Here is a 13,277-nt window from a genome sequence, read left to right as displayed (position 1 = left end):
CTGGGCCTCCATTTCCTCCTGATCACAGGGAATTCAGTGAAGGAGAGGGCAGGGGTGCTGCTCGAGTTCCCCCGGGGGCATGGGAAGGCCGAAGACCTGGAGATGAAAGATTCAGCCGGGATGTTGAGGACTCTCGTTTTCGAGGACGCAGAGAAGAAAGGTGGGATGGATACTTCTGGTTTCATGTCATCTTTCTGGAGTTTCTTATCTGTCTCCTTCCCTTTTTACAGGAACCTTTTTACTATCAGCTATTCTCTCTCAGCAAACACCATCAAGTTTAGTTAACTTTTTTTTTTTTACATTTTAGAAGTCTTTGGTGTTCATATGTTGATTAGTGAATTAGTAGATGTACTTACATTGGAAAAAAATGTATTATTCAAATAAGCTATTTTTGCAAAATTATCTAAAGTCTTAAAGAGAATTCAAACTGAAAAATAATCTACAATTTAAAGGCAGGCTTGAACTTTCTGTTTGCTGTTTCTTCTTGTAGTTATGTACATCAAGTCACCTGCAACGCATAGCGACCCTATCTACAACAGCCCTAAACCCTGTTCTATCCTGTGCCGATCCTACTGTCTCAGACACACCTACCCCATTACATGAGGTCTCAGCCTCAGTTGCCTTACCTGCTAGTCTACGTGTGCTCTATTGTACATAAAGTTTTCAAAGGCCTGCTATTTTGGAAGTGGATGGCCAATTCTCCTTCCTATCCATTTGCTTAGAGTTTATTAAAAAAAATGAGTAATGATAGTAATTAAGTGTTTACTATGTGCTTAATGTTACTACTTCATTAATTTCTGACAATTTGTGGGATAGCTATTACTGTTAACATTTTGCAGGTAAGAAATCAAACTGAGAATCTATGAGTTTTCATGACATACTGAGATCCATATTGCTGAACTTCCAATGTGTGCTGCAAATTGCTTTCTATCTCAAAGTCACCCATCCCGTGGCTCGCTCTTTCCTACTTTTTACTGCTCCTAATAATAGTGATTGAGCTAAGGATGCTGTAAACTCTATACTCAAGGAATGTTGGGAAGAAGACTGATAAAATGACCAGCAAGGTGAATTAATAGCAGAGCCTAAGGAAAGAAGCTGTCAGAGGGAATTTTTTAAAAAAGTTTTCTCGTTTTCTAAAGAGTCTCTCTCTGATACTGATACTGAGTTGCTCTTTTAAATGAGTTTCTGATTTTGCAGGACCCTTGTTTTCACTGGCTGTGGCATCTGAATCACTTTCATAGATCATTTCAATGATTTTTATATACTTCTCTCATTATTTTTTCTAAATCGTACCACCATTAACAAAAACTCAATACCCCCTAAGCAAAAATTTCTTTCCCTCTTCTTTCCCCCATTAATAATATAATAAGCTTAGTTTCTTTTTTTTTTTTTTTATGTAGACAGGCAAGGCATACTTTATTTGTCTAGTGACATGACATATGTACAGCTGAATGTAAATTAAAGGCCTGCTTGTAGGCCAAAGCCAGGTCCTTTGGGTGGTTCAGTCAAAGAGGTAAGTCCACCAGCTGGTTCACAAGCGGAGCGTCCACTCCTTGGCCCAGGTTTTGGCATGTTGCCAGCCTTGAGGTCATCAATAATTTCTTCAATATCCTTAGGTGTCAGATCCTCATAATAGTTGTCATTTATCTGAACCATTGGAGCATTTACACAAGCACCTAAACATTCCACTTCTGTAAGAGTGAAGAGCTTGTCAGGTGTAGTCTCTCCAACCTTTATTCCGAGCTTTCTCTGAATGGCCTCCAGTATGCTGTCAGAATCTCGAAGCATACAAGGTGTAGTAGTGCAGACCTGAATGTGGTACTTTCCAACTGGCTTTCGATTATACATTGTATAAAAAGTTGCTACTTCATATACTCTCATTGGAGGTACTTGCAAAACTTCTGCAACCTTGTTCATAGCGGAGATAGGCAACCATCCATTCTGTCTTTGTGCTAAGTCCAAGACGGGAAGCCCAGCTGCTGCTTTATGTCCTTCTGGGTAGTTTTTTACAATTGCCTCTATCCTCTTACAGTTTTCTGGTGTAAAATCAAATGGAGTATCTGGGTTATTCTCAGGAGTATCTCTGTGCACAAATAAGGCTCCTCCGGCTCCATTTTGCACAGCTGTCTTATGCAAATTTCTTATAGATCTTCCCCAACTGGCGGTGACGGCAGCCGCTCGGGGCCGGAGCCATAAGCTTAGTTTCTAACTTAACTAATATCTCATGTAAGTGAAGTAATATATTTCTGTTGGTCCTTTTGTGACTGACTTATTTCACTATTTTCAGGGTTATTCCATGTATTGACATATATCCAAACTTCATTTCATCTGATGTCAGAGTAGCATTCTATTGTATGTGTTGATCACGTTATGTTTTCCCATTCCGCTGTTGCCACCAATCATTTGTCAGTTGCAAATTCCCAAAGGTGACTTGTATGTTGCTGTGATGCTGAAAGCTATGTTACCAGTATTTTCAGATTGTACCATAGTGTACAGATGGGATAATGCCCATACACATTACAAGGAAGACTTATTAATATAGCTAGTATTCACATAAATACACACAAGCCTTTGAAGCCAGAGATGAAGAATTTGAGGATTTCTGTCAACTTCTGCAATCTGATATTGGTTGAACAAAGAATCAAGGCTCATTAATAAGAATTAGTGATGAGAATGCAAAAGTTGAAAACAAACAAAAATAATAATAAAATGACTAGTAGTTGGAAAACATGGGCTTGGTGATACAACTGAAGCTGACCCTTGCTTGGAGAACATGATGGCATACTTATGAACAAGATGGAAGATTAAAGACTTTAGTATAAATTACTTCTCGACATCAGGAAAAACAAAAATTCTCACCACTGGGCCATTGTTATGTATCGTCTATTCCTCTTCAACTCAAGTACAGTAGCTCTGAACCCTGCTCTATCCTGAGCTGTCTGTGCACTGCTGCTAACCTTGTAGGCTCTCTGCTTCAGCAAGAGAAGAAAAATCCACATGATTTCCTAGTTCCAGAATTTATGACAGGGAAGATGTCGGCTAATGAGGGGGTAGGTTTCCCACTATCCATTGGGTGGGTACCCCAGAAGCCATGCCCTTGCTGCTCCATTCAGCTTTGGGTTGGAGCATCAGGGCAAACTCAGGACCTCTTAGGCTTCCTCCTGAGTAAGGCCTGGTGGCTAGGGTGGTTGGCAGAACAGGTACCCCAAATGCATCTGGTGCAGCTTGCAGGAATTCACTGCTTTTCCTCCTTTTTTTCTGATTATATAAAGACTACTCATTATAAAAAAAAAGTCATTGCTCATGAAAAGAGGTAAAGGGAGGCAGCAGTAAAGGGGAGTTAACAGGCTGAGTTCAGGTCCCATATGACACCGAGGATGTACCCTTAAATAGATGACTTAACCTTTCTGTGCTTCATTTCACTCCTTGGAGAATAAAATTAGTGAAAATGTGGCTCCAGGTGCTGGTGATGAGGATGAGATGAAAGGATATATGTAACATACGGATCTTGGCTGAAAGCAGGGAGTACCAGAGGAATGTCTTTCTGTGCTTCATTGATTATGCAAAGGTGTTTGACTGTGTGAACCATAACAAACTGTGGCTGACTCGGAGAAGAATGGGAATCCCAGAACACTTGATTGTGCTATTGCAAAACTTATACTTGAACCAAGAGACAGTCATCAGAACAGAGCAGGGAAACACTGCATGGTTCAAAATTGGGAAGGGCGTATGCCAGGGATGTGTCCTGTCTCCATAGCTTTTCCACCTGTATGCAGAACAGATCATCCAGGAGGCTGGGCTCTTATGAGGAGAAATGCGGCATCAGGATTGGTAGAAGACCTATCAAAAATCTGCATTATACAGATGACACAACCTTGCTTGCGGAAACTAAGGAGGACCTGACGCTCAATATCAAGAAGACAAAGATTCTCACCACTGGACCAATTGGCAGCATCAGGATGGATGGTGAAGAGACTGAGATTGTTCACAGCTTTAGTCTGCTTGGCTCTACAATCAACACTCTTGGCACCAGCAGCCAGGAAATTAAAAGATGTATTGCAATGGGAAAGTCTGCTTTAGAGACCTCTCTAAAGTACTAAAGAGCAGTGTTGTCTCTCTGCAGACTAAGGTGCGTCTGATATAGGCCATGGTCTTTGCAGTCACGTTACGCGTCAGAGTTGGACAGTGACTAGGGAGGATAGAAGGAGAATTGATGCCTTTAAGCTTTGGTGTTGGAGAAGAGTTTTGAGGGTACCATGAACTGCTAAGAAAACGAACAGATTCGTCTTGGAGAGCGTTAAACCAGGCTTTTCCTTGGAGGCAAGGATTCTGAGGCTTCTTCTGACATACTTTTGGTCATGTTGTAAGGAGAGACCAGTCCTTGGAGAAGGACATCATGCTTGGGAGGGTGCAGGGCAGGCGCAGAAAGGGAAGGCCCTCTAGAAGATGGATTGATTCCGTGACTGTGGTAATCGGGATGACAATGAGATTGGCACAGACAGAACAGAGTTTGGGGCTGTTCTACATAGGGTCGCTATGAGTCGCAAGCAACTCGACGGCACTTAACAACAACTTGGCATAGCACTTAGAAAATGTTCTTTAAAACCTAGTGAAAATTAAGATACTACATTCTGCTGTATTTTTTCCTACGTCCTTTTAATATGGGGAATATAAAATTTATATATTTTAAAGTGTCCATTTGCTTTTCCTCCCATTTAACATTATACTTTCTCATATTGTTAAAACTCTTGAAACGTGAACATGTCATGAACTTGTATACTTTGTTTTAAATTTCATTACAGTTTCAGAAGAGGAGCTCCTCCTAGACTTGAGGGCCGTGCACCTCCTAGAGGGAGAGATGGATTTCCTGGTCCTGAAGACTTCGGTCCTGAAGAGAATTTTGATGCTTCTGATGAAGCAGCTCGTGGACGAGATCTCAGAGGTCGAGGTCGGGGTGCACCACGAGGAGGAAGAAAGGGCTTACTTCCTACTCCTGATGAATTCCCGCGCTTTGAAGGAGGGCGGAAGCCAGACTCCTGGGACGGAAATAGAGAGCCAGGTAAGGAAGAACAGATGAGACTTTTCAGGGCTTCACATAATTTTCCCGTCCAGCTTCTCTCCATAGGAGGCTGGATTTTTAGACATCCAAAGCATTTTACTGCCAATAAATTAGATGCAAAAATAAGCAGATAAAAAGAGTCCAGCTTTAAAGAGATTTGTCTAATATAAAGCAATTCCATGATTTTCACCAAATTGGTTTTGTTTGGAAAAATGCTGTTAAAAGAATTAATATTTTTCTCTGCTTTAATTGCTAATGTGGTAAATATTAATAGATAACAGCTTTTATAAATGAAATCCTTTTTAAAAGTGCAAATCTAGCCTGAAAATGAAATGGAGAACCAGTTCTCTGAACTCTTCACCTTACTTGCCTACTCTTTTTTTTTTTAATTTAAATTTATTATCAATTTCAGTAAAATTTTACAGAGGCTTTGGATTTCCATCCATTCACTGTTGAACATTTCTCCCCTCCCAAGCCTCCTGCCCCCCCAACACTACACTCTTGGAAAAAGTAAAAGAAAAATTCTTTGTTTCACAGACCCTCCCCCAGGTCCACTCCACCATTTAGCCATCGCTCTAGACTCCTGTCATGACAAAAATACCTAATCACACATCCCTTTTAAACAGTTTTCTCCCTCATCTGTTTCAGTGCAGTATACATTATTGAACCCATCTTTCTCAGTCTTTCCCCAACCCCAAGGTCAGTCCTCTTTTACAATAGTGGCACCATGCAATATTTGTCCTTTTGTGACTGTGATACTTCACTCAGCATAATGTTCTCCAGAGTCAACCATTTTGAATAACATTGCATGAGTTTCTTTTTTTTCAATGCAGCATAGTATTCCATTGTGTGAATATACCACAGCTTCTTTATCCATTCGTTTGTTGATGGGCACTTAGGTTGTTTCCAACTCCTTGCTATTGTGAACAAAGCTGCAATAAACATGGGTGTGCCTATATCTGCTTGGGTGGCAATTATGGTCTCTTTGGCGTATATTCCCATTAGTGGAATTGTTGGATCAAATGGTATCTCTATTTGCAACTTTTTGAGAAAGTGCCATACCGCCTTCCACAGTGGTTGCACCATTTTACACTCCCACCAACAGTGAATAAGGGTTCCAGTTTCTCCACAACCTTGCCAGCATTTGTTGCTTGCTGTTCTGTTAAATTTTGCTATTTTGATTGGGATGAGATGATATCTTATAGTTGTTTTAATTTGCATCTCTTCACAGAGTTAGGGATTTTGAACATTTCTTCCTATGCTTGTTAGCCATTTGAATGTCATCTTCAGTGAAGTGCCTGTGCCCATTTTTCCATTGGATTATTTACCTTTATCTTGTTGTGGTGTTACTTGCCTACTCTTACATTATAAAATGGGTTAATTTGTATGGAAGAAAAACCTGCACTCCACAGTCTACGTGTTTCTGCCCTAGACTCATTGTAATCTCTGTGGGCACTGTTCTGCTCTGATACACAAGAGGTTACAGCATCTGATTTGGTTAATTTCTAATTCTGAACCTTTTTCTATTCATGATGTGATTGTGAACCTCCGGACCCGAGGGTATAAGTGGGGATCGGCATCTTTGTCCTCAGGGAGTGAATGTTCATTCAAAAGTCCTGCTTATTCTGTGTAGCCTCATTTCCACCTGCTCACATATAGAAATGGTACTCTGGCTCTATAATGGGGTTGTCAGGGCCTCAGCCTCATGGATCCTTGGTTCTTTTTTCAGGCCCTGGTCATGAACATTTCCGTGATGGGCCCCGCCCTGATCACCCGCCTCACGATAGTCACTCACCAGCAAGTAGAGAACGATCATCTTCTCTTCAAGGCATGGATATGGCATCGCTGCCTCCCCGAAAGCGCCCCTGGCGTGATGGGCCAGGCGCTTCTGAGCACAGAGAAATGGAAGCCCCTGGGGGGCCTTCAGAGGATAGAGGTGGCAAAGGTAAGACACTAGTGGTTATAGGTCCAGGTGTTGTGTTTGCTGGAGTCCTGCTACAGAAGGCCTTGTCTCCAGACCAATCTCACCCAGTGAAAGCCTGTTCCATCTCTTTTCTAATGAGTGACTAAGGTCCTTTCTTCATTGTGTCATCTTAGGCATGGACTGTGAAGGAGGACGTATCTCCAGATGTGGCAGTTGCTGTATTGTTTATGCCTGTAGTACAACCAGTTGAAGTGCTCTCACATGGACCCACAGCGTAGTCCCTGCACAAGTTTCCTCTCCTTGATTCCAGGAACCATTTTTTCATTCACTGCTTCACTTACTTACTTCTAGTGAAATTCCTGTTGCCCTTCACAAGTGGATGCCCTGTGAAACCCTTGAGACATCCATCCTTGTGGAAGGGAAGGAAGATTCCTAGATTTAATATGGTTTTTTAGTTTTGCCCAGAAGGAACATTGAGGTCCAACTGTTGCAAAAGCCCCAGGGAATATGATCTAGAGGACTGTACCCTGGGTGTAGCAGATTATTTCTACAACTTAAAACTTGAGGTCTTTATTTTATAGGTGGCACTGACCTTTAGACAGAACCAGTACCCAGCAAATTCTCATTTGTAGGTTAGCCTGGGCAAGTTATATAATGTGGTTTAGAGACTGTTAGCAAGACTAACCTTTTACTCCAACCTCTAGTTAACTACTTGTCCTTGAAGTCTTATCATTAGAACATTTTTGCTTTTGGTTCTTTAGAGTGAAACTCTCAGAAATCCAATGTATTAAGCGATAGATTTCCTTGCCTAGAGTGCATTTTGTTGCTGGTCAGTATAATCTTGGACTTTCATGAATACTCAAAAAACTACTGGGACCACTTATGCTAATGGCCAAGGACATACCATAATGTGCAGTGATGGGCTCGCAATTTTGTTACCTCAGAACCCTCTGTGGGCCTAAGTGATGCTTCTTTTTTTTTTAAATGATGCTTCTTGAGAAGCCAGATGATGTTTTTGCTATTATTTCTAACTTCTTCATCACAACTGGATTCAAATTCCCTTAAATAAATTCTTCTGAGAGTTTCTCATCAGGTAGGGCAGAATTCTTCCATTTCAGGACAGAAAAGTGAAAACAAAATCTTAGTATTTTTGTTTGTTCTTACCTGATACAAAGTTATCTCTAGGAGAAATAATACCAAAACTCAATGTTTTTCTTTTTATGCTCTTATTTTTCTGGAAATAATTCACATAGCTATTTTAAAAAGAAACTGAGGGACCCTGTATTGGTCCTGTAAATGCTGATCTTGATTGTAATTAACATTTTAGAGACATACTTTGGACATGTTGTAAGGAGAGACAGGTCTTTAGAGAGGGACATCATGCTGGGTAGAGTGGAGGGACGGCGCAGGAGGGGAAGACCCTCTATGAGGTGGATTGATTCAGTGACTGGGGTAATCAGGATGGGTGTGTCAGAGGCAATGAGATTGGCACAGGATAGAGCACGGTTTAGGCCTGTTGTACATAGGGTCGCTATGAGTTGCAAACAACTCAACGGCACATAACAACAACAATTCTTTCCAGAGAGTTCCTATGCAGTACAGATATTTCATGTACTTTGCTGCTGACCAGAATGCTGGAGTGTTTGTTCTACCAAGAGATACTTTAGAAGGAAGACCCTGCAAAGCATGGTTCCACTATGATGTATATATGAGGTCACCAGGCAGTGAGATAGCAACTGGTTTGTCTGGCAGTTGGATACCAAAGTCAAGTCAGCATTTTCCAAAGCCCTTCAAAAAAATCTCCCTGAGAGCAGAGGTATGGTGAGGGAATCCCAGAAATGACTTCCCATTTTCACTTTGACTTCCTTTCCTTTTCATCTGTCATAGTCTTGGGGCCATGGCTTGTTTGGAGCTGACCAAAGCCATCTTGAGAGCTAGTAGACAGTGGATGATGAAGGTTCACCTATAGTCAGTTTGGGTTCTCAGGCATACTTTTCAGTGCTTTGAATGTCATTGCTAATGTACATCAGAACTTTTGAAGGAAAGATCTAGAATGTCCAATTTTCACCACAAAGTCATTATTTATACTTTGAAGTATTGATCAGCAATGTCTATTACCAGGAAGAGTCACCTGTGGAATAAATTTTTCATTTCAGGTCGAGGGGGTCCAGGAACTTCCCAGAGACTGCCCAAATCTGGGCGCCCCAGCTCCTTGGATGGAGATCATCGTGATGGGTACCACCGAGATGAACCTTTTGGGGGTCCTCCAGGTAGTGGTGCCCCTTCTAGAGGGGGCAGGAGTGGCAATACCTGGGGTAGAGGAAGTAACATGAACTCTGGCCCACCAAGGCGAGGAGCGTCAAGGGGTGGTGGAAGGGGCCGATAAAAGTTGAAGCTGAGCATTCCTGGCCTCTCTGGATAGTATTTAAGAATTTTTTTGTGGACTCATCAAGAGAAACAAAAGGAAGACTGAACAGTGGTATCCCTGAACTCTTTTCTGCGGCAACTGATCGGTGCATCCTTGTTGAGATGCTCAAGATGAAGAGACTGCTGCTGAGTGTTCATAGTAGCTGACCTTGTTTGTCCTGTCCCATCACCATTGCCCTAACCTGGCACTGTTTGTGTGAAGATAAAAGCTAGTACCTTTCTGGTGTTTTTTGTAAGTGTCATGAAACATGGATCCCCTTTACAAACTTAGTTTCATGTGTAATTGGAAATTTATTTGTATATGTACAGTTTGTCAGAGGAAAAGATATGGTGTTGTTTTTTTTTATGAATACAGAATGGCGCAAAAATTAACAGAAAATGACGAGTTGTGAAATACTCTTATTGCCTTACACAATCATACTTAATGGGATATTCTAAGTCATTTAAAACTTTCTTTTGTTTTTACAAATTCTCATATGACAATTCTATCATAATGTTCCTGTAGAATAAGAAATACTTTAAAACTACTCCAGACTAGTTTAAAAGTGTTAAACATGCTCTGGCAAATGATAATCGAAGTAGAGATTCTATCCTGGCTGAGATTCTAAGTGAAGACTTGACTTATTATTGATGAGGAGAGGAATTTTACTCTTGCTTTTAAGTGACTAAGTAATTTAAAAAATTGGAGTTGAAAAGGAATGAATCAAAGTATTTAATTATGTAAAACTGTTCAATAATTTCTTCAATTACACTCATTGCTGTCAGTTCTGAATGGACTTGGGGGGGGGGGGTGGAACAGACAGTGTCCATCTTTCACCCACAGAGCCACTGGAGCATTCAGACTGGCAAAGGAGGGGCCTCGAGGTTAGCAGCACACTTCCATATGCACTACACCTCAGGGGACCGTTCTAACTTAGAGTAAACCAGGAAATTCTTGTCTACAACTAGATCTTTCTGTTTTAATTTTAAGTTTTAAAGTTTTGGTACAGTTTAGATTGAAAGCCTTACCAAAAATCTAATGTGAAATAACCCAGGGAATTTTCTGCACTGACGTTTATTTCTCCAACATCCTCCCCATCCCCCTTCCCCATAATTATAGAGCTACTAGGGGAGTTAACCATTACGATGTGTCAAATATAATAATGGTTACCCATGGTGGACAGTGTTTGGTGGAGCTCCTCAATTAAAACAAGCTTCAAAGCAGGAGTGGCATCCACTTCTGTAATAGCTTGCCTTCGGAAACCCTGTGAACCTGGAGAAAGGATGAAAGGGTTGCTATGAGTCGCCTATGACTCCATGGCACTTAACAGCAACAACAAGGGAAGTTAATAGGTTACAATTCAGGTTGGAAACAGGATAGTCAGAACAGCTTACTAAGCCTGGTTGCTTTTTGACCTTCAGTTTCTCAGCTCAGCTCAGTGTTACAAAGCTTTCTTTGTCCTGCCAATTATGGCATCTCATCACTACCCAGCCCACCCACACCACCTCCCGTCAAGGTTTCCATGTGTATGCAGAGGCTGCTGGCCTTGGCTTCTTTGACTGGCAGTCCTAGATTTGCTGTCTCAGGTTCTCCTTTCTTGCTGCTTTCTTCTAAGTCTTTGTCTGACTGGTGTAGGAATCCTTGGCTTTGAAATACATTCTTTACTGCTTCTTTGCTCTGTTTCTTTTGCTGAACCAGGTGGAATGTGGAAATTATCAAACAGTATCATTAACATCATATGCAAGCAAAATATTGATGAAGGTTATTAAAAAATGGTTAGAATGGTACATTGATACAAAATTGTCAGAAGTTCAAGCTGGGTTTGGAAGAGGCCATGGCACCAGGGATATCAGAGCTGATGTTAGATGGATCCTGGCTGAAAGCAGAGTATACCAAGAGATTGTCAAATATGCAAAAGCATTTGAATGTGTGGATCTTAAGATTGCGGAGAATGGGTATCTCAGGACACTTAATTATGTTCCTGTAAAACCTAGACCTAGACCAAGAAGCTGTTGTTGTTTTGGTTTTTTTTTTTTAAATTTTTGTGTGCGAGTACCGTCAAATCAGATCTGACTGGTACAGGAGGAGATTGTCCCTCCTTCCCCGGCAGAGCATCTGGTGGATTCGAACCATGAGCCTCTGGGATTGTAGTTGCAGCTCCTTGCCACTAGGCCACCAGAGCTCCCCTTGACCAAGAAGCTGTGTGCAAGCAACAGAAGAGTAAAAACACTGTGTGGTTTAAAACCATGAAAGGTGTCAGGGTTGTATCCTTTCTCCATACCTGTTAATCTATGCTGAACAAATCTTTGAGGAAGACTCAACAACTTGTGTCATGCAGATGACACACTTTGCTTGTTGGAAGTGAGGAGGACTTGAAATGCTTGCTGCAGAAGATCAAAGACTTGATCAAAGTCTTGAATACAGATTGCATCTCAATATCAAGAAGGTAAAAATCCTCACCATGATAAAATCATAATAGATGGAGAAAGATTAAAATGGTCAACAGTTTCATCTTACTGGATACACATCCCTTGCTACTAGCAGACAAGAAATGTATAACACCGGGCAAGTCTTTGTCAGAGACCACTCCAAAGTACTGAGAAGCAGTGATGTCAGTTTGTGGTACTGAGGTGCACCTAATTCAGGTTATGATCTTTTCAGTCCCTTGCTGTTTGTCGTAGAGCTGGACAGAATAAGGATGACAGAATCATCTATGAGATGGATGCCTTTGAGTTGGAGAAGAGTGCTGAATATCCCATTGACTGACAAAAGAACAAACAGATAGATCTTGGGGAAAAGTGCAGCCATACTGTTCCTTGGAGGCAAGGATGGCAAAGCTGCTTCTCACATTCTTTGGGCATGTTACTAGGAAATGTGGAGGGTCAGTGCAAGTTGAGGAAGACCTTTATTGAGATGGATTGACAGAGTGACTGAAGCAGTGGGCTCAAGTGTGTCAGAGTTGATGAGGATAGGTTCAGATCTGTTGTTCACAGGTTCCCTATGAGTCGTACTTGGCACAATGGCCTTATAACGCTCAGACATGTGGCACAAGTCAAAGGCAGTGGTCTAGGAAAGCCATTTTGAACAATAAACTCACTACATCACAGTTCACCCCTTGGTTTTCTAGTGATTGACCTTCATACCTGAATGATTTTAACTTTCCCCTTAGAAGTATCTAACCCAAAGGTTAGTGTTTTTAATCCATTGTGTTTTTAATCCATTAGCCACTCATGTGAGAAAGATGGGCAGTCTTCTTTCATAATGACTTACAGCCTCAGAAACCTGATAAATCAGAATCAACTCAACTGGAGTGCATGGAATAAAACAAACTGTTAACACAAATTATGTGCAAGGTGATAGAAGTGGCTTTTCTTCCCTCCTTTGTGTAGCAATAAAAGTAACCATCTGAACTGTACTTCCCAAGCACCTTAATACAAAATTACACACATCCTTTAGTCTGGAGTTACTGCAATGGATCCTGCTTCCTTATACCAACTATAAAGAGTTCTTCTTTGGTCTGACCTCTACTAACTTCACAGGGTGGATGGTCCCAGTCAAGAACATGACAAATCTAATTTCTAAGAGGTCCGATATGGTCATCATTTGTCAATATTAAATGCCCTTCTGCACTGAGTTCACTAATCTGTTAGTGGCTGCACACAATTATGAAAACCATCCTCAGAATGATAGGATTTATTAGGGAATTTAACAGGTTAAAGTTCCTCAGGACAGCTTATAAACTCTTTGATCTTCAACCTCTCAGCTTTAGCTCAGTGTTAACAAAGCTCTTTTTTTTTCCTATAATTATATTTTATTAATTTTCATAAACATTTACAGAGATTTTGGGTTTCCATTCATTCATTGTTGCACTATTCTCTCTACCCTCC

At 41.1% G+C, this 13,277-nt stretch overlaps 2 protein-coding genes across 2 annotated transcripts in view; one reads left to right on the top strand and one right to left on the bottom strand.

The window, feature by feature from the left end:
* Positions 1–9,369, top strand: part of LOC102845032 (pre-mRNA 3' end processing protein WDR33-like) — a 111,041-nt gene extending 101,672 nt beyond the window's left edge. Inside the window, exons 18-21 of the mRNA XM_006902809.1 lie at positions 3–160; positions 4,803–5,059; positions 6,789–7,004; positions 9,140–9,369. Coding sequence (XP_006902871.1) covers positions 3–160; positions 4,803–5,059; positions 6,789–7,004; positions 9,140–9,369 — 861 coding nt within the window. The remainder of the gene's footprint in view (positions 1–2; positions 161–4,802; positions 5,060–6,788; positions 7,005–9,139) is intronic.
* Positions 1,459–3,093, bottom strand: LOC102875255 (NADH dehydrogenase [ubiquinone] flavoprotein 2, mitochondrial-like). The gene is made up of 2 exons (XM_006902804.1): positions 3,082–3,093; positions 1,459–2,205 (listed from the first exon to the last, which is right to left on the bottom strand). The coding sequence occupies exons 1-2, from the start codon at positions 3,091–3,093 to the stop codon at positions 1,459–1,461; spliced, it is 759 nt and encodes a 252-aa protein (XP_006902866.1).
* Positions 9,370–13,277: the final 3,908 nt, after the last annotated feature.

Source organism: Elephantulus edwardii, unplaced genomic scaffold (genome assembly GCF_000299155.1).
Source record: "Elephantulus edwardii isolate Elephantulus edwardi_28Jun2011 unplaced genomic scaffold, EleEdw1.0 scaffold00453, whole genome shotgun sequence".
Lineage (NCBI taxonomy): Eukaryota > Metazoa > Chordata > Mammalia > Macroscelidea > Macroscelididae > Elephantulus > Elephantulus edwardii.
Note: the sequence above shows the minus strand (reverse complement) of the source record. Positions and strands in the feature narration are given on the sequence as shown.